General features: G+C 39.5%; 1 protein-coding gene across 7 annotated transcripts in view; it reads right to left on the bottom strand.

The window, feature by feature from the left end:
• The window catches only part of GRID1 (glutamate ionotropic receptor delta type subunit 1), a 799624-nt gene that overhangs the window by 144931 nt on the left and 628760 nt on the right, over positions 1-25933 (bottom strand). For all 7 annotated transcript variants that reach the window (XM_043552249.1, XM_043552248.1, XM_007054511.4 and 4 more), the window contains 3 exons: positions 14427-14600; positions 1777-1938; positions 596-715 (listed from right to left, as the gene is read on the bottom strand). In XM_043552249.1, coding sequence (XP_043408184.1) covers positions 596-715; positions 1777-1938; positions 14427-14600 — 456 coding nt within the window. The remainder of the gene's footprint in view (positions 1-595; positions 716-1776; positions 1939-14426; positions 14601-25933) is intronic.

Genomic DNA, 25933 nt, shown 5'->3' with positions numbered 1-25933 from the left:
TACAGTCCTCCATCTGTATGAACATTTCCTACTAAGCTTTCTCATCCTATGGCAGCATATATTAATGCTCATTTTTTAGCAGTCCTATCTCCCATCTCATTCCAAACGGTCTCTGCTCCACTAGCTAGTTTTGATATGTCATTCCTGTCTTCAAATATAACATCCTCCTCTCACATTACTATACCTACTCCAGTTTTCCAGCTTCTTACAGAGACTGTACTTTCAAAAGGCTTTATGTGTTCTGGTAATTTAATATCCCAGTTAGTTTCCCGATTAGGACAAGTCTCAGTTATGCCAATTATATTATAATTCACCTGAAAGTCTTCACTATTATGGTCGCCGCATCACTATAGAATATATTAAGGAATACTGCACATTTAAGAACAATTTGCAGGCCTCCCTTCTGATGGCATAAAAGTGTTATCTTTCAAGGTTTAAGTATATGAAATATTATAATATATTATTTCTGTAATAAGTGACTTTTGTACTGTGAGCAAAAGCACTTCTTCCATTCTTTCTAAAATGATAGCATTTTCCCCCAGATAAACAGGATCTCTCTCTTTTTCAGGGGGGGGAAAAAAAACTGAATCTTTACCCTCCGCACATCTTTGCCAAATGTTTCACTATAGCTGGTGCCCAGTATTTCAAATTGGACATAGGGGTTGGAGCCGTCTTCTCTAAATTCCATAACGCCAGTGAGCCCAGTTATATGGCCCTAAGGAAACAATGTTAAAGATATTAGAATACAATTTTTATAAAGCACCTTTCATGCTCCAGGTATCCTAACATGCCTTGCAAATGCTTGCAATTAAATTAATGTGCAGGCCTGATATGCTCTGCAATAGCTCACACATAGCCTTAGTCAAAATATACTACCTTCCTGAGAAAGAGACTGTTAGCCAAGACACATGTACTACTCATTTTGAAAAATGCCTTGGGATCTTTAACTTACACAAGGAGAGCCACCAGTGAAAAGTAGACAGAACCTTAGCTGAATCTGAAACTATAACACTTGTAACATGATTGAGTTTGCCTAGATTCTGGTGTGCAACACAAAGCCACCACTTTCAGGCTCAGAAAAAAAGAGCTATCAAGTCAGGCTGAAAACAATGTATTTTTAGTGTTATTAAAACTTCAGTGAACAAAGCTCATGCCAGTTTAACAGTGGCGTAACTAAAAAATTATTTAACCTTGCTTTAAATTATCAATGAAACAGTGGTGTCATTAATGTTGGTTGGAACATTTTCACCAAAATGAAATTTCACCAACACATGCTGTTTCACTGATACATATCGGTTTCAATGAACATATTGTCAGAAAGGGGTGTGTGTCCAGGGCATAGTGAGAAAGAGTGCATATGAATTGGACTCAGCATTTACTCCAGATTTACAGTAGTTTGAAATCCGAATCAAGATATTAGATTATACAATGCACCATTTTTCCTCTTGTTTCCTAAAAGCCAAACATGTTAGCAGCTTTGCTAAGGAATTTACATCTTATTCATGGTCTACTCTGACAACTACTTAAGGTTTCATCTATTTGGTGGAATGCATAAAGCTATATGACTATTCATCATTACATGACTTATATAAAACATAGCCATGACATCACCAGTTTAAGAGGAAACACCTTCATGACCACACAGTTTCATTAATAACAACTTAAAATCAAGGTTAAATCATTTTTGAGAAGTTCCTCTGAAAGAAAAAATCGGAGTACTTTGGTTCTTTTGGAGATTTTATTGCACATTTGGCTTCCAACCTTGTCCACTCTTACCTTCTTAATAGTCTCCAACATGGATCGACCTCCATTCCAAGGTTTGGTGGATTTCCTCATGCAGTTCAAACTTGCCATGCTGTGCCATTTCCTGTCTTCCAGCTTTCTATGGAAGGCATTGGCCAACATGAGCACGCTGTCATATAGATAGAGGTTAGAGACCTGCAAACAATAAAAAGAGTAAAACAGAAATTGTACTCTTGAAGATCTCCTCAAAAAAAAAACCAACAACAACAAAAAAAACCCCTTTAAATGATAAAACACAGGAGGACTAGTAAACATGAATATGGAGCTTTTCACTTCAAGTGCACCAGTTCAAATACACTAGGCTGGTAGTTATTACAGCTTCATCAGTAAAATAGTCACTCAATGGTACCTTGCCAGTCATCTTAACAGGGAGTCCAAGGAGTGAATGGAATACCCTGTCATCTTCTATGCTCACTCTACCAGACCTCTCTGCAACATTTTACACAGTAGAGCTCAAGGTACTGCTAATAAACTTACCAGGCACAAATGGAGTAGATGTAGTAATGCTGCTCTGACTCCAATCATTTCTCTCTAGCATAACCCTGAGAGTGGTGATGGGTAACTGCTCCTGGTCCTCTTTCCTGAAGAGGAAGCTTGCAGGGTACTGCAGGGTCCTTAATATCCCTTCTTTTTTATATGAGAGTATTTGAAGAGACAGTGAGATGACAGTGGTTCCACTACCAATCACTTGATAACAGCCAAATGAATACATCATTTTCCACCGATATAACCATTACCACTACTAAGATGTCATAATGACTACAAGACATACATCAGCTCCCTCAAACTCAACCAAGGCAAGACTGAAGTGATACAGGTTGAAAAAATAGCTAGACACTGTGTATGTCTTCCACTGAAAGTATACAGCTCCCATTTGTCAAAATTATGCAAAGCCTTACGGATCTTGTTTGATTCCTCATTGAGCTGGGATGACCAAGTAGCATCAGTAATGAAAAGTGTTTTTCCCCTCATTAAGAAATAGCACCCCTTTCTGCTGGACAAAGACCTGGCCAAAGATCCATGCATTTATCACCTTGAGATTTCATTTCTGTAATTCACTGTATTTGAAACATGGAAACAGTGAAATGCACACCATGCAGCTGCCCACTTCCTCCAAAGTTCAGGCCACTATAAGCACATCAAGTCTGTGCTCCAGTCCTACTGGCTCCCAATCGACTTCTGAGGCCAGCGTAAGGGCTTAATCTGCCAGGGATGGTCTAGGTAACACTTAGCCCTGCCTTGAGTGCAGGAGACTGAAGTAGAAGACCTCCCGAGGTCCCTTTGAGTCCTACAATTCTATGATCTTCAAAGCAATAAATGGATCAGGTTCCCTAATGTAGGAGGCCCCAGAGGAGATGAAACAATCCAGAATCAGATCAGCTTGGAGAGGGCTGAAAACCTTCCTATTTGGCCATAGCCAGAATAACAGTAAACAAAATAATTTAAAATGAAAATTTTAAAATATAAGCAGACACTCCCTAAAAAGTGATATGCCAATAGAGGTTATTGTCTTCTGTAATTCCCATGAAGTACATATCTCTATATAAATGTTCATCTTAATTAGCTGTATATTTACTTAACATATCGTATCACTGCAGACAACATGGTATTTTCATAATGAACTAATATTTCTACAAAATCCAGGACTAAATCAAATGTGAATTAAACAGGCACACAGCTATACACTACCAAAAAGACCTATGCATACATTTTAAAAAAGACATATTTTAGGTGGTACAGAAAAGAAAAATGCAAAAAGAGGGATGCCCATTTATAGAGTGAAGAGTAGGGCTGATTATGATAATGAAAAGGGATTTTAATGTTGAAAACATACAGTGCATGAGAGATACTTTCTTAGGTAAAAAGCTCTTCCATTTTACACTATCACTAAATAAAATCTTTCCCTTCCCCAATAGCTACACATCCTTCATGTTCATTATTTTACCCTTCTACTACTTTCTGATTATCATGCTCCTTGAAATAGCTTACAAAAAATAGCCCCTTGCCAGATTTCTTCTCTTTTTTTTCAATAGCAAGTGTTTAAATAGTTAATGAGAATGGTCCCAGTGACTATGCCCCTGGTTTGGTTAAGTATCTGCTGCTTCTGCTCAGCTGTGTATCTCCTTATACTGTAGACCAGTGGTTCTCAAACTAGGGGCGCTGCTTGTTCAGGGAAAGCCCCTGGCGGGCCGGGCCAGTTTGTTTACCTGCCGCGTCTACAGGTTTGGCCGATCGCGGCTCGCATTGGCCGCGGTTCGCCGCTCCAGGCCAATGGGGTCTGCGGGAAGGGCGGCCAGCACATGTGCTCCTCTCCCCATCCTCACGCTTCCCATCTATCCAGCTGTTGTATTTGATCATACCCTTGAATTGTAAGCTCTTCTGGGACCATCTCTTGGTTACATGTTTGTACAGTGGCCAGCACAACAGGGCCCTATCCTCTGAGGGCTACCAAAAGACAAACAAACAATAACAATTACTGATGTGTAATTTAATATCTCTCATGTCCCAAGCACACCTCTAATCTCTACGGCCAAGACTTATTTGGAGTCTGACAATGCTACATTTAAATTAGCAATTATTACTAAAGCCATGTCTACACTACAGACTTATGTCAGTATAAATATGTCACTCAGAGGTGTGAAAAATCTACACCCTGGAGCAACATAGTTATACTGACATAGCGGCTGGTGCAGGTAGTGCTATGTCGATGGGAGAGCTTCTCCAGTCAACATTGCCTCTCGTGGAGGTGGATTAATTACACTGACAAGAGAAGCTCTTCCATCGGCGTAGTAGCGTCTTCACTAAAGCATTAAAGCTGTAGCACTGTACGTGAAGACAAGTCCTGAGTGCTACCAGTATCCCTTTCTGCCCAGGAGCTAAGCATACCATCTCTATAGGACTCCCAACTCTGGCTAGTCCAGACTGTGCGACCTGGAATCAAACCCAGATCTCCTACATTGAAGTGCAGAACACTGATTACTTGGTTACCAAGCTAGTCCGTCCTTTTTAGTTTGACCCACAGAACCATAACCACGTTGTCAAAGCAGATTGATGTCACAGTGCTACGCTTCATTCCTACTTTGAAGCAATTGAGGTAGTTGTCAGTAAAAGAAGTATCCACAAAAATGAAGGTGATGGTACGCTGTCCATTTCTTTCGGTCACTGCTCTGAGGATCTTTGTTAATACTGAAGAACTGTTATAGCATGAAATGGAAAGATTATCATCATGCATGTCTTGTCCTTTAAAAGGAACCACTGGAAAGCTGGTCCTCCGTTTCTCTTACAGCACGAGTCTACTCTGAAATGTTACTATGTAAATATGGCGCCTTCTACCAGCAGATCCACTCCTTCCATTTAGTCACACTCGTATGTGCTTACTTAAGTGACAAAAACATATATATTATAATATTACATTTTACTTCTATTAGCATTGCAGAGCCCATATAGCTGTGGAACAGGAAGCTGAAGTCTATTTTTATTCTCACTGTCAACAACATTTTTAACAAAGTTGCAGAAATTTTATCACTGGTGATGTATTAGCCAGAATTTTTTATAGTGCACATCTAATCCTATATATATCTATTCTGGGTAGCTTTCTGGAATCTTAATATGGTTTGTTCTGTTATTACTTCCAGTGAGCTGTAAAATGTAAACAATTCCAAAATCTGATTGTTTTATGGAAAAAAGTTCCTGTGTTCTGTATACGTTGCCTAACAACGTTTCCAGAAGCAACCATTGTTTTCCATTACTGCATATCACAAATAAATTCTTATCCTGTTCTTTTTTATGGTGCTTTTATGCAGAAGACTAAGAACCTTTATATCCTCTTTTCCAAATCATATGCACTTTTCAGCCTGAAGTCATATCTAAATAGGTACTTTCCTATGGAAAAAGGGATCTCAAAAGAGCATTCCAGGTCTGCGCTCACCTATCCACATTCCCTTGTATAACTTCCATTGTTTTCTTTATCACAGTCCTTTTCATGAAGCAAGAATCCCACAGGCCTCTTCTGCTTCATCTAAGCAAGGCATTCGTAATTTCATATTACTGCCATTTAAATCCCCTTCAATGGCACCATCGGCCACTGTATCTTAGAAGCAAAATGATTTTCCTACCATCCCCTACAAATGTGATAGATTGTATCTGCAACATCACAAGTTTGATGCAAAATCCAGGAAGATGATGCTGTGAAGAGGAAGACAGGCCATCAGACCAAGCTTGTTTATACTTGTTACCTCAAGTGTCCACACAAATTTCAATTTGCAGCTAACTATAAAAACCCACTGGATACAGAAATGTACCATAAAAGGCAATTCATGTAGCTACCTGAACAATCAATAATACCCCATGGCTCTACTCCTGCAGTCTTAGGCATGAGGAAATAGGAAATTAAGAAATTAGCATTAGAGTAGCATGCAGGATTGGAAGAAAAGTAACACTGAGATGAAAACAAGGTGATAGACTTGTTTCCTTTGGGCTTTCTGAGCTCTGCAACACTGCTAATTTTTCCTCTTTATCTATTCAGGATGGGGGTAGGGCATTCTTCTGTCTGCAGAAACTCCCTTTCATATAATGAAAATTTCCAGAGGAAAACAAAAAAAGTGTTTCACTTTTCTTACCCCGGTGGGGGGGGGGAATCAAATTTTAGTTCCTCTTTCACTTACCTGCTAAGATCTGCATGAATTGAGGATACCAATGCCTAACAAAATCCAAAGACTGAATGAAATGCATTTTGGGGGTCTATCTACATTATCTATACCACACCCATTGGTGTGGAATCTGAGAGCAATAATGCCATGAACTGTTAGTTGGAAAGCATGAAATTCTGAACTAAGGACTTACCAGTTGATGAATGAAAGCTTATCTAAATATTGTGTTTTGAAATGTACGTTTTGCACCTGAAATTTTTTTAAGTCCGCATACACATATGCATTCTGTAAGTCATTTGGGATCTTGCTTCTTTTAAAACTTGTTTGTCCACATGAACAGAAGCTTCTGTTTAGCTTCAGGTGGAATACACAGAGAACCCTTCTCTTGTACCAAGTAACAGACTTTATATACAAATAGGCAGAAAACAGAAATATGGAATCAGAACAGGATATTTCCATAATGCATTAAAGGTAAAACATCCTTTTTACAGAGAGACAAAGATTCATCCAGATTTACTACCAGACCTTATTTTTAAAGTTCTATAATGGAAATAACTTTTACTTTCCTTCCAAGCATTAATCAAAGGGAACTTGCCATCCAGAAATATAATGTTGCACAGCAGAAGACTGACCCTGATTCAGACCCATGGGCAGGTTCAGAGCTGCCAGCAAAGCCAGAAGTCCAGCCAGAGAAGAGGCCAATGAAGAAACCAACTGGAAGACAAGCTGACACCCACATACCACTGCTTCAAAAATTCATTCCCAAGCTGGGCATCAGAGTCCTGCAGCTGCCAAATTCACCCTGGGAGTGTCCCAGCAGTCAGCTCCAAAGATGGAGACAGACAGAGATGGATGGCAAATTGGAACACACAGAACCGTGCCAGTGACAGAACCATGCACTGCCTAACGAGTAATACAGTTGTTTTTGTGCACACCAGTATGCTCTGAAGTTGTGTTTCTATCCCCAAAGCCCAGGTTGTGCCAAAAGTGATGTTGCATGCGCGTGACTCTAAAGCAAGGCAGCATCTATCTGTGCTCTTCGAAAAGAGGAGAGGTGATGACTGATGGTTTACTTACTCTACAGTAGTATGCTTAGAGGGATGCTGTCAAGGTTGGGAAGCTGACAATCTGACCTACCTATTTTATTTTCTCAGATCAGTTTGCAAAGCCCACGTGATACGTTGTGCGTGCATGTGTTTTAAATAAATGCTTCATTGCTCTTGGAGAACAAAATCACAGCCAGCAGCCTGACATTCATGAGAAAGCCTACAATAAAATAATAGCGGCAGTTGCATGCCGTGTAAGAAAACAAACTTCCATTAAAGACTCAAATGTCAGTTTCAAACGGCTATTTATTATGAGTTAAATGAAAGAATACATAAAAGTATCATAGAACCATAGCAAACAGACCCTTATTAGGGTAACTAGTCAATCCCCCCTTGACAGTAGGATTTTTTTTTTACACTGTTATCTAGATTTTTGGCCATTCAAGTTTTACACATCACAAATGACGGTGCTTTCAGCAATTCCTTTGGGAAATGATTCCACAATTTAATAGATCTCACAGTCAGGACATTTTTACTGATATACAGTTTCTATATTCATTTCTTCACTTTACACTGAGCTATACCTCTGAAAGAATTCTTCTCCCTCCTTATGGTTTATATCTGTCTAATATCACGTGTCCTTCAACCATGTATAGTTATTTCTTTTGCATCTGTCTGTAAGAAAAGTTGAACAGTAGCCACAGGAGCACAAATTAAACTACATTTTAAATGTAAATTTCATCCCTAGGGGACTACCCTGTGTGTCACTAAATGTTTCAAAAAATTGGCATGATTAACACACACACTGATCAGAGAAGGACTCAATCTAGCAGAGGATGGTTGGAAATCAGAACTAAAGTGTACTGATAGAGCTGAAGGGAGGAGAGGAGAGGAGAAATAATACTGAAATAGCAGAGCACAGGAGGGGGAAAACATTGGTGTTTTACATTGTGTTGTATATAGACATGAGCTATAGTTTAGATTTGAATTGTGTTGACAGGAAGTGCTTGTGTGGTGGCATCGGCCTGCATTATGTTTGCTACTAGCAAGTGCTTTCAGTCTTTTAATGAAGTACTAAACAAAAAACAAAGTAAAACAAACATATTAAAAATTATGACAAAGGTCCATGGCCTCTTTTGGTCCAGATAAGCTGGACCGAGTGGAGGGGCAATGATGGCTTTGCAATTCCCTTGAGTTCCTCTGATCTTCAGCATCCAGCTTCCAGGCTGCTGTAACTCACAGCTGCCAGCAAAATCCCACAATGGGCCATTGTGGCATCTGTGGCGTTGCTGGAGTGCAGTGCATTCCAGTCATGCCCCTTGTCCCCTAACATGCCCCTAGTTCAGCTGCTAGCTGTGAAAGTAAAGCTATTGAAGGAATCCCAAGCTGGCCACCGAGGCCAATTTAAGACTGCTTTTCACCCTCCAAGTGCTGCAAAGTAGTCTCACTGGCCGAGGGTCTGGCCCAAAGCCTCTCCATAAAGTCTTTGTGAGAAGACGTGACATGTGTGTTTGTAACTTAAGGTACATTTTCATAGAGGCCTCTGGTACGGTGAATTAATGCTTTAATTCTGCAAACATTTACTATCAGCTGTAGGGCTTAATAATGTGATGAATAGCTCAACTGACAACAATGGGACTCCTCTGCTGAGTGAAGTGACTCATATGGATGCTGCAGGATCGGGCCCTTTGAGAGCAAATGGGACACTGTCAATTATGTTTCACAGGTTAAACCAGTCTGCCTGAAAGGTCCAATTACAGCAGTTCCCTCACAGTACTCCTAAAAAGAATACAATGTGTAAGCAAAGTGTGGATGCTGAAGGAGCAGCCCCATTAACTGATGCCTGGTAGCATGTTCAACGGTCAAGCCTGTGAAAGACAAAGTTACACTTACATATGGAGAGGCGAGCAGTTGTTTGAAGAACCTGCCCTCCTCTGCCTTCTGACCTACCCTCTCCAAAAACATCTAAACAACGTCTGGAACATTGCTAAAGTAAAGAAGTGGGACTCTGACGACACTAAGGAATAACTGCACTATTCTTCCATTGCTGTATGGAGTCCCATTAGTTTTAATCTTGCTGCATATATAGAGTCAAGTAAATATTAGATGCCCCAAGCCTTTATAACATGCTTGAATCCAAACAAGGCCTCAGAAAGGGTGAACTAAGTTATCAGCTGTATAAATAATAATGTGATCAACAACAAATAAAATAAAAATGGAATCATGACAAAGAAAATTATCTGAATCACAAATCAAGGACAAAGAGACATTTTCAAACCTCATGTAAAGCAAAGGGAAGAGGTTGGGAGGAGGAACTAGACAATTAAAGTATTTCCAAACTCAGAGTCCAAAACAATATGTCATATAGTTCAAGCTGCGTAACAGTGGCAGTCTTGTTGCATAGAAGTACTAGGGAGGTGGATATATTAGGAATAAGTTAGATTAACAAGAATACTTAGCACGTAAATACCACTTTTCATTCATAAATATCCAAGCACTTCACAAAGGTGGTTAAGTATTATCTTTCCAAATTCCAGATGAGAGTCAGAGACAAAGAAGACAGACAGGCTAGATATGGCTGATGCTTAAAAGGGGTACAAGATGCTGGCTGCCAGTGTTAACACAGGTCACCAAGAAATAAGAATGAGAAAATACATATAGACAGAAAATAACTTCTGAAGAGTTGGACACAGACTAATGCTGTCCTCCCTCTAACGTCAAATGAAGCCTCCAAGACTGGCAATTTTAGAAAGGACTTTCTCCATTCTAAACAGAAATACAGTAGAGTTTATTAAAGTAATGCTTTCTTGGCTAGGAATAAGAGCATGTTGCCAAGGACAGAGTAAAACAGGACTTCCACAAAAGGTTCTGAAAAATTAGCTATGCATGAGTTTGCAGAATGGTCTGATGGCTCATCAGACTCCAAGCCAGGATGATCACCCCCTAAAAAACAACTTCCTAGGAAGTGGTACTAAAAATACTAAGAACTGAGTTGCTCCAAAAGGATTTTCATTAATTTAGCCAAGACAAAGTTAATAATCCACGACCTAAATGTTTTTTTCTTTATTAGGTTGTTTTAAATGTTATATTCTCCCAAATAAATTTAGAAGCTGGCAGATATTAGTTTCCTTTTACAAAGTCATTAAAAGAAAATAAAGAACCAGCCATGGCTGGTAACAAACCATGACAGGGAATGTTTTGTAATACAAAATAATTCAAGTGGGTCTGGTGTAATACAAGATACTAAATCTATTTCCTACCCAAAAAAGAAAATAGAAAATGTAGAATACTTGAAATTAAGGGACCATTAACAATGTGTTATTCATATTTATGAAATGATTACTAGATGCATCTCCACAAGGTGTGCTCTGATGGGTGTTTCTTCAAAGTACCTGATAGAACTGGAGCTATACAATAAGTAAGCCAAACCTGGATAAAAAATTCCATGATCAAAATCTGTATAGGTGTAAAATATACAGGGATTGGATGGTTTGAGGGATCAATAATGGGGCACAGAGCATTTCATCCTGATCTCACAATTTACTCTTTGGAAACTCTTCAGTGGTCATGAAGAAAAAAATACCCTGGTGGTTTCTGATTTAACTTCCTGGTAGCTAACGTCCACAGCACAAGAAACACCACAACACTTGGCTCCCCTGTTGATCTTTTGAGCAGAGGATGTAAGATTGAATGGGCATGGAGATTTAATTACTGTTTCATTTGCAGGGATGCTTTCTCAGGTGGGATATGACACACGTTGGAAGGCAGGATAATACTTCCTTGGAAATTTTGTTAATGGAAGAGACTATCATCCCTCAGATGATTTCCCTTTTAAATGTGAGACATGCCTTTGCATTTTCCCTGTTTTTACCAAAATGAGGTAGGACAAAGTAAATAATTGATTTTTCGGTTTGCTATCATTTCCAAAAACTGAAAAGAAAAAAACCCAAACCACAATTGAAAATGCCCCCCAAAAATTCATCAAAGAAGCTGACAAAATTTTATTTCAGGTTGAACAAAATGTATCATTTTGGAGCACTTTTTCAAATAAAAGCAAAGGAAATGAAGGGCTAGATTCATAAAACGTCAGGAGGAAGAAGAGGCAGTGATGCTCACCTTATAACCCTGTAGCCCAGTGTTTAAGGGCACTCACCTGGGGATGTGGGAGATCCAGATTCAATTTCCCACTTTGCCTGACAGGGAGCAGGGATTTGAAATTGCATCTCCCATGCTGTAGTAGCGTGTGCTAACCACTACACTATGGGATATTCTGATGTTGGTCTTTCTCAATTTCCACTGTTGAAGCCGATCCACTTTGTTCCACCATCACCTCCTCCTTCGCTGCCTCCCTCCCCCTAACCCCCATTTTGTGAATGGCACTTAAGTCCTGAAAAGAATTTGGGGCTGAAACTATTGAGCGAATTTGTGTCAAATTCACAAATAGTTTTGGGTTGACAAAACTGCATTTTTCAGTGAATAATCCCCCACCCCTCTAATTAATGGCCAGGCTTTCTCCCTCCTTAAAGATGATCATCCCTCAAGTGATTAATTTGGGTGATTTATACAAAAGTAGCTTGCTCTGCATGCAGATAAGATCTCAGAAACATCTTGTATGTTACCAAGGACCACACTGGGCTAATTTACTATCTAAAATCTATAACTGGATTTCTGGGCATCCTGTGTGCTCACAGATTGCTCATCTCTAGAAATGCTGAGTACTGGAGCTGTTTTCACCCCCGAGAGACCAATTCTTCAAGGAGTCAGGAGACTACTTAGCAGAAACCTGTAGCTTTATTGTCAATACAGTTTAGAATTATGGAACTAGGTTATGCACGCTAGCAAACATATTACTGTCTTGACACATGATAACTCAGAAGAAGTCTGTCAGAGGAGTCCTTCAGACTAGTCTCTGAAATAGATTTGTGCATAAGCAGATGGGCAATAATATTCAAAATCCTGCCATGATGTAAAATTGTTCCCCAATTAAGTCATCTGCTGGTGCAATGCAAATTATTTTCTCAACAACCCAGAGTATACTCAGATTCCCTGAAGTAAGCGGCCTGTGTTCTGACTCCAGGCAACCTGGATTTATCCATCTTGGAGGTTACTAACACAGAACAAAACTTCTCATTTCTATCCTTTGGTAGTTATACAAGTCTTCTTGGAGCAGTAAGACAATATAAGGGGTAGTTAATGTTTGTGGAAGAGACACCTTTCAAACTCTTTCACAGTAATGAACTTTGATAAAGATTTAATTTGATTTGAAAGGGACACTTTCAAGTTTTCCAGGATATAGCACAAAATCTCACCAACCATTCCTTACTACTATCTGCTTATAAAATCCATCTAATTTGTTATGGCCTGCCTCTTTATATTTTATTTAAATAAAAATAGTATTGTTTTTTCTTATAAAACAATAAAACCTGACAGCAATCCAGCACTTGAGACCTGACCTTCAGTAAGAAATCAGGGTGCCTTCACAATAGAAGCAGCTCGCAAAAATTGCAAAATTTCAAGTGATTAAAACGAGTAAATATTGAATTTGAGAAAATTATGAAATATCTTGACAGGGTCCTTTTAATTAAAAAGGAATACTGATTCAGTAAAAGTGAACAGAAAGCCTCGTTCTAAGGCTTCAAAATGATTTACTGCAGTAATAAATCTTTACTTTAAAATCATACTGTCTGAATCTACTTGCCAATTACATCACTATAATGCAGCTCTATTTCTATACAGTATCTGACTATATGATGCACAGTATTCAAATATACAGTGCCTGGAGTTGCAAAAAGTACTTTACCCACACAGGGCCAATATCTGCTATCAGTGACACTTGTTACAGCTGGTACCCTCATTGGGTGGATAGTATTAACTTGACCAAGGATAATCCCATTTACTTCATGAGGCTTTGGATCAGGTTCTGAATGAACATGGACTATGAACTACCCTTTCAATTACACTGATATTCTCCTGCCCCACCCCATCAAGTCAGTGTTCTGGCACATTGGCTGGGTAGTGTAGGAAACTCCTTGTTCTGCAACTGCCTTTGCTTCACCTATCTTGTGAATAAATAAAGGTTTTCAGTTCTATCCAGCATCTTTCATGAGTACTATGGATGCAATTTTTAAAAGTGCCTCAGTGATTTAGGAGCACACCCCCTGGATCTTCATCATATAGTTCATCAAATATCCTCTATTCACTTTTTACTTTCACTTAATTCACTAATTGATGTTGCACCTTATTTTGAGGAATCTTGGCACCTGGAATAGATGTCTTGCCAATAAGAGATATCTTCAAACAGGGCTTGAGATGTTGGTTTCAATAGCCTAGACTGTTACAAACTAGCAGTAGTGCATTTCTCGTAGGCCAAATAGCCATCAGATGTTAGTGACATCCAGTCACTGCTGATATGGAACAGATATAGCATCAGACACTTGGAAGTAAAAGGCTCTATATCCCAATACATAACTTAACTCTGCAGTCCTCATAAATTAATCTTTTCACATGAAATGGCTAATAGGCATAAATGCAGTAGTTAGGCAAAATTGGAATTGCATAACAACAAAACGTGATACTATATCATCTATATATCTACACACGGGGGTGCAAGGGTGTGGGGGGAGAGAGAGAAAAAAAACTAGATCCCTGATGGGATGAAATGCCCCAAATCAACTAAGAGTCAATGTAACTGCCTGCTAATACTTTATGCAGAGAATGTCAGATCTAAGGCACCTAGTCCCAGGAAAGGAAAGGAACTAGATAATTAAGGATAGTCAGGAACTATGCCACTCAGATTCAGCATGCCGAGATTTAAAGTATTCATTTGACTTCTTCCTTCCTTTGGTTCCTGTGAAGCTTCACAATCACACATATAACTATCTCATGTCATGTTCTTAAGGACCCTTGCACGCACCAACACTCTACTGACCTGCAGCATCTGCAGATAGCCTTCTTGTGGATCACAGAGCAGTGAAGATATTCTATGATTATTTCTCATGCATCTCTGATTGTTGTCTCTTGACAGAGGGAAGATTTGCCGGATAACCGTCATCCTCCCGAGAGCACTGTGTACCAGTTCTAATATTTCATTATCACTGATTTCCTGTGAAGAGAAACACAGTTCTTTTAAACAAAACAAAACAAAAACCACATATTTCTTGTATTCCTGCCATTATTTGATCAAATATTCTAAATGGAGTATGACCCTGAATTTTTTTAATAGATTCAGTCCAGGACAAATGATCCAATTTTGTGTATGTTAATGGGAATGTTTTATATGCATCATTTAAAACAGACTAGAACTCAGCATTATAAGCACCTTTTATGCCCAAGCTATTTTAGCTTTTCTTATACATTAGCTACTTAGCTTATCATAGCAAAATAATGAGATGGTTAAAATAGCTTGGTTAAACAAGGACCAATAAGCGCTTTCACCCAAAGTGTAAACTGCATTCAAGCAGAAAGTAAGTTGGTTAATATTTTTAGGTCTTTTCTTTTAAGAGCGTGTCATTTTGTGCCTCATCACATCCTGATTCTGCTTGGGTCCAAAAGCATAAGTGGCAAAACAACATATGAAAGGCTGTTCTTACAGTAATCCTGGCCCAACCAAAATCTCATGAGAAAACACACATTTTGCAAGACTGACAGGCCTATTTTGCAGACTAAAGGGTATGGATAAGTTCTGATAAGCATCTGAAATCTTTTGAGGGTTTAACCACATTAGCAAAAGAAGTCAAGATAAGGTGAGACTTTGTTAACACATGCAAACTAAACCTGACATAGCCATGATGTTAACCTGCATCTATGTTAAGGAAAATATCTTATCTTAATTAAGTTGGTTGAGATCAGCCTGAGACTACCCCTACATTTTCACTAAGGAAAAATGGTTGCCTTGACCTCTTTTCCTAATCTTGGACATTTTTCTGAATCAACCACCAAACCTTTTGGGTTCCCTTGTTAATAGCACTGTAATTGTGTAGATATTTGGAAGTGCATTACGCTACCAGTGATTTCTCTTTGGATGTTAGAATGCATTTTTATTTTATTTGATCAGGATGTTAAGAATCTTCTCTTAGATTTCGACCAAGATGTTCAAAAATAGGTGCCTAAAATTGGACTTCTAGGGCCATATTTAGGCAACTACATAGGTGGCCTGATTTTTAAAAGCTCTAAGCCCCCGACAGCTACCTTTGAAGTTGAAAGGTAAAGTTTGTTCTTTTTAGATACTGCATATAAGTGAAAGGGAGCTGCTGGGTGTCCAGCCCTCTTGAAAGTTAAATCATTTACTTAGGTGTCTAGATATGGATTTAGGCACCCATTTTTGAAAATTTTAGGCTGAATGTTTTTGACTTTTTCATTACAGAAAAACATCATCACAGATAATGAAAAACACTTAAAGATCATGACAAAGAAAAGAAAAAATGCAGGATAGAAAGAAGACAAAGTAGTTGAAGGAAAAAAGGAAAGAAATGGACCATGTTAAGAAGAAAATCCAAAGTCATTTGGTCAACTTCCACCTCAACAGTCACCAGAGACAGACAAACAAAAAAAGACTGTAGGTTCAAGGGTGTAAAGTGAGTGACTTATGCCATGACACATATGGCAACACGATTCTAGAGGCAACAGGTTTCATGGTGGTGAACTGACGGTCTTTTTTTTCTGATTCATAAGTCCTTTTATTAACACACTGATAGGCATTTATAGCCAGCTGCAACACCATGATATATTAAATGATGATATTCTATGTAAGAGCAATTCTGTTTTGTGAGATTATGGACAATGTGAGCTGAAGACATTTGATTGCTCAGTGTATTTGTCATTTTTAATTGCTAGGTATACCCTTGGCTTCAGTTTATCAGCTAACGTGCAGGGTAATAATGAATACTGTAGTATCTTCACTGTTCCAGAGACATTTGGAAGAAGGAAAGTAAAGGAAGAGAGGAAGAAGCAAGGAACACCACCAATCTTGCCTGCCTTGGGACAGGCTCCCACAGGAAACTGTTGAAGCTTTCACCGTTTTGCTTCATAATGCTGAATTTGCTTAAATGTAGCACAGAAGACTTCAGAAGTTTCACTGCTACTAATGAGGTGCCATTGTTAGAACACTATCTTCTATGGTGCTGCACTTGTTCCAGTCTGAATGAGTGAAAAAATAGAGCACGTGCTTTCTATTGGGTGGTGCTAGTTTAAATAAAGTATATACCATGACAAAGTAAACGTACAGGTTGGGAGGAATAAGAAGAGAAAGGCATCTAGTTGAAGAATGCCTTAAGAGCAAGAAATGAATTAATTTAGGAATGCACATGTTTCTGCACAGAACAATTTTGGGTCAAAGATGAGGGTAAATAGAGAACCACAAACACAGACCACAGCCTAAGTTTCTTCTCCAAGCTTGGTTAGTACAAAAGTTTCCCTGCCAGACCTTCAAAGTCCTAGCTCCCTAAACCCCTTTAGCACAAAAAGATGCTTCTGTACATTGCAGCTGAGGTTAACTGCACATGGTTTACATATTTTATATTAAAAACTATTTTTTGACTAGGGAAATACTATAATTTTAAAATCCTGGGTTTAGTTCGCTACTGAAATTGCTGTAGGGTTGCTATTTGTTAACTCCTGTTTCCTGTGAGGGATTCCCCTGAGGGAATGGCAAACAATGGCACTGCCTATTACCTTCCCTTCTATGTCCCATTAGGAAGGAAGAGTTTTTAATTCTGGCTAGAGCTCCACAGAAGCTCCACTAGTGAGATCTGCATGTCTGCATCCGGTCTTCTCCCAGGTGCTTTGGCCACACCTTCTCCATAGCTGGTCCAATCCAGTTTCTAAGCTGCACAAAGCAGCCCTGAGCCCTTCGTGGAGTGGGGTTTGCTGCTGTGCTTCCCCCATTCTGTTAAAGAGCCCTGCAACTTGTGTTCTGTCAGCAGCAGTGAATCTGGCCCTCCATTTTTAACATGAAAGAAATAAGTATTTTGTTTTCATTTCACTTTTGCTCGCAGGCTGTGAGTGAAATGACCATGAGGCTATTATAATTACTTGGTTTGGTAGACTAGAACAGCAGCTTTGGCTCGTTTTAGTCCTTTTCTGCCAATTTCCAATCTGTTTTAGGAATTTTGATTTTTTTTTTTTTAACTTTGCAGAAGGTAAGTATCCTAGTACTAATGACAGGCCAACTGATGGGGGTAAAATACATAATATAGTCTCACAGAAGTTGAATGGAAGGCTTTTGAGATTTGTTACTGAATTCAGACAAGCTCCCGATGCTTTTACTGCAGAGGTGGGCAAACTGCGGCCCGCAGGACCGTCCTGCCCGGCACTTGAGCTCCCGGCTGGGGAGGCTAGCCTCTGCCCCTCCCCCGCCCCCACAGTCACGCCACCATGCAGGCAGCGCAGCTTGCGCCCACCCACCTCCCAGGCTTTCCAATAAGCCAGTTCTGCTGCTCTGAGAAGCATGGTAAGAGGGAGTGGGGAGGGGGGCTTAGATAAGGGGCAGGAGGTCCCGGGAGGCAGTCAGGGACAGGGAGCGGTTTGATAGGCGTGGGAGTCCTGGGGCCTGGGGGCCGGTTGGATGGGGCAGAGGTTCTGCTTGGGGGCAGGGGAGGCAGGCGACAGGGAACAGTTGGATGGGGCAGAGGTTCTGGTCAGGGGATGGGGAACAGGGGGATTGGATAGGCGTGGGAGTCCTGGGGGGTCTGTCAGGGTGCAGGGGTGTGGATAGAGGTTGGGGCAGTCAGGGGACAGGGGGGTTGGATACAGGGTGGGGTCCCGGGGGTGCGGTTAGGAGCGGGGGGTCCTAGGAGGGGACGATCAGGGAACAAGGAGCAGGGGGGTAGGATGGGTTGGGGGTTCTGAGGGGCACAGTCAGGGGGCAGGAGCCAGCCTGTTTGGGGAGGCACAGCCTTCCCTCCCTGGCCCTCCATACAGTTTTGCAACCCCAATGTAGCCCTTGGGCCAAAAGGTTTGCCCACCCCTGCTTTGCTGGAACCAAGGGCATGCCTTGCACAGACGCTCCACAGGTGTCCTGCAGGCACCAAAGGGTCCTCCAGGCAAATTGCTTTATGCCTGAGGTTTCTCTTCTCTGTGAGAAGCCATACAGGGTGCCTAACCATTTGGCATGCTGGTCTGAGCAAGAAACGTTTTCATGGGATACCTCTTGCCTCACATCTTTTTCTCATCTGTTATCCTTCTTGGGCAAGTCTCTTCACAGACAAACTCCAAAGGAGTGAGTTAAACAACAAGAAACTTCTTTTGTTTTTTCAAGAACAATTTAAATTAGCAAGAACTTTCAACTAGCCTACAGAGGAGGCAGAAGCTAGTTCAATGGCTGCACCAACTGATGAATAGATATTTGGGTGCAGGGTCTCAACCTCAGGTCCGGAATACTTGATCTGAGATGTATGAGCATGTGCATGGCTTAATTACAGTGAATCAGTCTGAGCCTCACTTAGCAGGACACGCTGTTCCTACAGTGGAGATCGGCAGAGAAACTTCTTGGAGGAGAATAATTCTGTTCAGCCATGGCATCTTTCACCAATCAATCACCCATATCTACTGGTGGATAAATCCATTTTAGAGATGTGGAAACTGAGGTACGATGAAGTTAATTGACTTTTCCAAGGTCATGAAGCAAGGCAATGGCACGGCCAGGGACTGAACCCTAAGGTGTCAACTCTCACCTTGGTGTTTTAAAAACTAGAAACTGCATCCCATTTGTCAAAACGCTTGCAGTTCTAGTTTTTTAGTAGGTTTGATAAACGTCATGCAAAGAAAGTTCATCTTAATGCCAAGAATGAAAATGAAATAAAAAGTCACCCAAAAAAGGACAAAAAATATGTGCAGTGGATTCTTGTTTTATATCAATCAGGACAAATGTGTGTATTCAGAAAATAGTTTTCCACGAAGGCAGAAAAAAAGCCATTTCAAAAGTTCTTATAATTAAGCCCTAATTTGTCTAATTATTTATTTAAAAGTGATGTGTTTTCCTTTCTTCACATACATGATTTAAAATCTTTCTTCACTTTGTGAAACAGATAGAGGAAGTCCTCTGCTTAACTATTTGGCCACTGAGTTTCTGGGTTTTTGTTTGTTTGTTTTTTAACTGAAATTAAACCTGATTTTCCAGTAATATGAGGGTCAGTAGGGCTGTTATGGCACAAGGCAGCTGCAGTGCAGGGAGTGGGGATGTGTAAATGCTGGATACTACATCTGCTCTATCATTTACCCTAGTTCCAAATAAATTGGTTAGTCTCTAAGGTGCCACAAGTACTCCTTTTCTTTTTACAAAACCTTGAGTTCAGTGTCTTCCAGCTTTGATCCCACCGTGCCATTACAAAGCTGTGACTTAAGCCCTTACCAAATGTAGGGTTAATTGGTTTGTTTGTTTCAAGCATTTTCTTTTGAGGATGAAAGACTTGATTCCCCACTGCTCAGGCCTTTGAGCAGTCATTTCCTCCCATCCATGGAAAGTACTACCAAATTTGAATTACCCACTTACTTATATCACTGATAGCATTTTATGCCAGCTTTGCACTCACTGGCCCAGATCCTCTTCTATGGCTCAGAGGTACATAGCAGCCTGTAGGAACAGGAGTGCAAATATGTCCTTTTCTGCTCCCCTAATTCTGGGCTGGCTGTATGCCAGTCTGTCTCCCGTGCCTAACTGCTGAAAGCAAGGGGTTGATTCAGCAGCTGGGAATAGCATGGCATAGGGACAGCAGACCCTCATTCCCCAGTCCATGTGCTGTGTTAGGGAGCATGTGACATAAGAGCTACAACGAAATTCTGTGCCGGTACACAGACACTACAGTGAGGGAGGCCTGACAGAGTGAGAGAGAGCAATATCGTGTCTAACATGTTTTAATGATGATCATAGCACACCTGCCAGACAACCAAGATGTTGGAGGGTCCTACCCTGGCTCTCCCCTATTTTCTAACCTTGGTCATTTATTCTCAATTATCTCACCCCATTTTATACTAGGCTGAAGAATAAGAAAGAAAAAGAATAGAGATGGAAGGAAAGAGCATCTGCCAGCTTCACCTGGGGGAAAGGAGCTAAGAGCAGCTCCCTGGAGCACACCCATTCTTGCCTTGAGTACAGCACGCGAAGATCTGGCATGTTCTCCTCATACCATTGGGACATCACACACGCCAAGGGAGGGGAGATGGAAGCCTCCATACCAGCCTCAAACACTTTAATAATGTGTTATTAAATAAATTATGTAAAGTTATGCAAATACATGCAAATATGAACAACATATTTTATTCATGCTGTTGTTACATATGAATAATCTTTGAGGAAGGATAAGATTGCTAGGTAAAGCCCACAGCCCAGACTCAAAAATAAAATGTTTGCCCTTCCTGGTCACATAGACTATTACACGTAAAGCCTGCACTGCAAGTGGTGGTCAGTCATAGCATCCATTTATCTATTTATACGCAAAGAACCTCAATTAGTTAGTTTGGAATACCTCACCATGTGCTCAGGGGAATATTTAAATCTACTTTAGTTGTGTTCAGCTATCATATCACAAATTGCAAAATGAGACAATTATGTTTCACATTAAAATCTCTATTTTCCTAGAGGTAATGACAGAAAATTATAACCTTTAATGATATTAATAATTTAAAGAACCAAAAGAGATTTCCAGAAAGTAGGTCCCTGAGAAAATCAGAGGATTAACCTGAATGGCAACAAGGACCATGAGTTTCATGAACTCACAGGGGTTGGCAACCTTCAGCATGCGGCCCATCAGGGTAATCCATTGGTGGGCCACAAGACATTTGCATGCATCCATTCTGATGATGGGTTCTGCTCGATAACAATCCAAAGCAGTGTGGACCGATGCATGTTCATTTTCATCATCATGAGTCAGATGCCACCAGCAGAAGGTTGATTTTCTTTTTTGGTGGTTCAGGTTCTGTAGTTTCTGCATCGGAGTGTTGCTCTTTTAAGACTTCTGAAAGCATGCTCCACACCTCATCCCTCTCAGCTTTTGGAAGGCACTTCAGATTCTTAAACCTTGAGTCGAGAGCTGTAGCTATCTTTAGAAATCTCACATTGGTACCATCTTTGCGTTTTGTCAGATCTGCAGTGAAAGTGTTCTTAAAATGAACAACATGTGATGGGTCATCATCCGAGATTGCTTTAACACGAAATATATGGCAGAATGCGGGTAAAACAGAGCAGGGGAAATACAATTCTTCCCCAAGGAGTTCAGTAACAAATTTAATTAACCCTTTTTTTTTTTTTAAACAAGTGTCATCAGCATGGAAGCATGTCCTCTGGAATGGTGGCCGAAGCACAAAGGGACATGAATGTTTAGCATATCTGGCACGTAAATACTTTGCAATGCCGGCTATAAAAGTGCCATGCAAATGCCTGTTCTCACTTTCTGGTGACACTGTAAATAAGAAGAGGGCAGTGTTATCTGCTGTAAATGTAAACAAACTTGTTTGTCTTGGTGATTGGCTAAACAAGAAGTAAAACTGAGTGGACTTGTAGGCTCTGAAGTTTTACATTGTTTTGTTTTTGAGTGCAATTATGTAACACAAAAAAAATCTACATTTGTAAGCTGCACTTCATGACAAAGAGATTGCACTACAGTACTTGTATGAGGTGAATTGAAAAATACTATTTCTTTTGTTTATAATTTTTACAGTGTAAATATTTGTAATAAAAATAATATACACTTTGATTCCAATTACAACATAGAATACAATATATATGAAAATGTAGAAAAATATCCAAAATATTTAATAAATTTCAATTGCTATTCTATTTTTAACAGTGCAATTAAAACTGTGATTAATGGCGATTAATTTTTTTAATTGCAATTAATTTTTTTCAGTTAATCACATGAGTTAACTGCGATTAATCGACAGCCCTACTTGAACATGTCATATTTCATGTGTCAGATATAAAAAGAGAAAAATAAACATTCTATGGGAAAAGCTGTATAGGGCCAAATATATTAGTCATTTAAGACATGGAGTTAAGGAAGATTTCTGTAGGCAAATATAAAATACATATTACCTGGAACTGGATTGGGGTAATTTTAGAGATATTCGGAATTACTAAATTTTGCTTGGGAAAATGTTCTTTGCTAAATCTGAAATAATTGCAAAGAATAATAAATGTTTAGACTGCACAGAATTTTGTTTTGATTTTCAGTATGCTTTGTGCAATTCTTTGTTATTTTTGAAGAAAAGTCCCTCCATTTTTGTTCAATTCACCTGATTTTGGAGTTATTAATTTACAAGTGTAAGTGGGGCATTCATTGCATTTTATTTTTTAAATAAATACCTGCTTTCTTATAAGAAAATAAAGTACAAAAGCCTCAGACAATTATTAAGGAAATGCAAGACTTTTTTTTAAACAATTATTATATTTAAAACTTCGCTGTCCTTCGCTGAATGCATACAGCTAGATACACAAATTCCAGATGTAAATCAGCTTTAACTCCATTGAAGTTAGCAAAGCTACACCGTTTTACAGCAGCTGAGGATCTGGCTCCTAATTCATACTATGTGCATACAATATAAGGAAATGCGAGGTCCAAATCTTCTGGCAGATTTGCTTTAAATTGAAAAGGGAAGAATGAATAATAATCACTTTGGGATCATTTGTGTGAATCATATGTTTCCCAACATTTCCCTACAAGTACTGTACTGAGCAAAACACTGCTGCCTATTATTCTATAAATAAAATATTCTCTTGTAGGAAGAGAAGGGGAAAAAAACGTCTTAGCTCCTCAAGATTAATTTCATTTGATGATTTCCATCTCTTCCCTCCCTCTTATTCACCAATTGTTTTCAACCTTTTGAAAATATTTTATAAAGGAAAATGATGGCCTAGATTTCAGGAAAACATAGCCTAATAAGTGAATAGCTTAAATCACTTGAGCCTCAAAGTAAGGAGGCTAGGAATAATGGTTTACTGGGTATGTCTGGCATTGTAAAAGGAAGAGAGAATGCCAAATGGCACAAATGATGGAACTGCAGGCTGGAAATGGAAAGTAAGAAAATCCAGACCAGAACAGACATTACAAAACACTGTCTTGTCTATCAAATAATAAATGGCCTCCTACAACTGGAAATACAGGAGCAAAGAGAAGAGGGGCCTACAGAATGGAGCAGAGAGTGACAAAGACTAGAGTTAGATCAAGAGTACAACAAAAACTGGAGGGAAGACCGGTTAAATACACCTGGTGGGAAGGAAGAGGGAACAGGATCATTAGAACAGATATTTCTCCTCTACATGGCTTTGGCTGTTCAGTTAAGATGGGTAAACTTATAGTTTTTGGGTGTTTATTCCAACCAAATCAATCAGTGAGATCTCTGGAGATTTAGAGGATAGTAGCAATACTACTGTAGATGCAGTACACACCAGTCACCCAACTGGGAAGAGATAATAGTGAAGAATGAGGTCTACTGAAGCCTCATCAATTCTTTTGATTCACATTCTAGTGACATTGTCATCCAGATATTCTAATCAGTTTATACAGGATTCTTCACACACTCTGGGCATGGGTTGTTTTTTGTTTTTTGGTTTTTTTTTGAGAGAGAGAGAGAGATGATTTTTGCCATTAGTGCTCAAAGTCCATGCCTGACTCTTCCTGCTCCCATTCTTGAATCTCATTCTTTTTCTCCCTCTCAATCTGTTTTTTACCTTCTTATTCTTTCAAGTGATAGGAGGCACTTTCCCCCCCAGAACTCTCAGCATTTCTCTAAGCTCAAAAGCTTGTCTCTCTCACCAACTGAAGTATATTCAATAGAAGATATTACCTCATCCACCTTGTATCTCTAATATCCTGGGACCAACATGGCTACAAAACCACTGCACACAGCATTTCTCTTCTCAAACATCAGCCTAGTTTTGAAGAAGTTATCCAGATGCATTGGAATTGCAGTCGCTAGAGTAGCTGCTCTTTGTCGCTACCCTAAAAGTGTTTTCAACCGCACCTTTAGTGTATGCAAGTTCTTTCTGCCAAGATATTTTCTGTGGATTAAAGAGAGCAAATGCCTGTCCACTGCCTTCATTGGGTGCCATTTATGGGTTCTCTTCTAGTTTGCTTTCCAATGCATTTTATAACCTGTTTATTCCTGTAGCTATTAGCGTAAAGCTATACATTTCAGATTTTAATACTGCAACACCAATTTTCATCTGTGATAAATTGGTTCCTGAAGTATTTAAATGCCTATATTTATGTTTAGCATCATACACATTAAAAAACAGAATAAAGTATTCATATAAAACAACATATTTAATCATTTTAAGTTAGCACAACCAGATGGGAGAGGAGAGCCCTTAGGAAATGCTATCAGCAACAATCAGCCTTATTTGGCAAGAACAACTCTGAATGCAATTTATCTATGCTTTACCAATCTTACAATTCTTACTTGGTATTTTCTTCTTTATACTACAAATAACAAATTCTTTCTAATGACAAGAAGCGACGAAGTAAACCATAGAGAGATTTTTTCCCCCCATATATTTTACACATTACGTGACATTCAACACATTCAACCCTGGACTAAAGCATTTACTCCAGGATTGATTTTGCTTATACATCAAGCAATCAACTCTAGCACGACCCTGTTCTACATAAGAACATAAGGACATATGAGCGGCCATACTGGGTCAGACCAAAAGTCCATCTAGCACAGTATCCTATCTTCCAACAGGGCCAATGCCAGGTGCCCCAGAGAGAATTAACAGGACAGGTTATCATCAAGTGATTCCCTGTCTCCCATTCATTCCCTGTCTTCCATTCCCAGCTTCTGGCAAACAGAGGCTAGGGACACCATCCCTTCCCAGCCTGCCTAATAGCCATTGATGGACCTATCCTCTGTGAATTTATCTAGTTCTTTTTTTTACCCTGTTATGGTCTTGGCCTTCACAACATCCTCTGGCAAGGAGTTCATCCTTTGGCAAGGAGGTCTTTGGAAAGGATGCAAGGTAGGATAACAAAGAAAACCTTTGCTCTCACAAGTCTAAGACCTGACAAAAAGTTACAGGACCACAGCTAACTGGAACCTTTGAGGTAGCATAAGAGAAGCTTTCAAAAGTATGAAAAGGATTGAGAAACTTAAAACTTTCTTAAGGAAGATAAATGTTGATGCTCCAGGGCACACACCAGCTACTAAGTGATGGAAGTTAGGAAGAAATGTTCCATGTGGACAGGCTAGTCCATAATTGTCCATTATTGCATTACTTTTACCTTCCTCTGAAGCATCTGGACCACAGGACTGGTAGGTCTGGCTGTTTGATGTTCCTAATAGAACAACTGTTCATACTGCTATGGGGTTCAGAATTATGTATGTGACCTGAACATATTAAATATATTAACAAGGAAGGCAAATACAGAAAAAAAAGAAAAGAAAAGAAAAGAAAAGAAAAGAAAAGAAAAGAAAAGAAAAGAAAAGAAAAGAAAAGAAAAGAAA

Source organism: Chelonia mydas, chromosome 7, assembly GCF_015237465.2.
Source record: "Chelonia mydas isolate rCheMyd1 chromosome 7, rCheMyd1.pri.v2, whole genome shotgun sequence".
Taxonomy (NCBI): domain Eukaryota; kingdom Metazoa; phylum Chordata; order Testudines; family Cheloniidae; genus Chelonia; species Chelonia mydas.
This window is presented reverse-complemented; position numbering and strand designations above follow the sequence as displayed.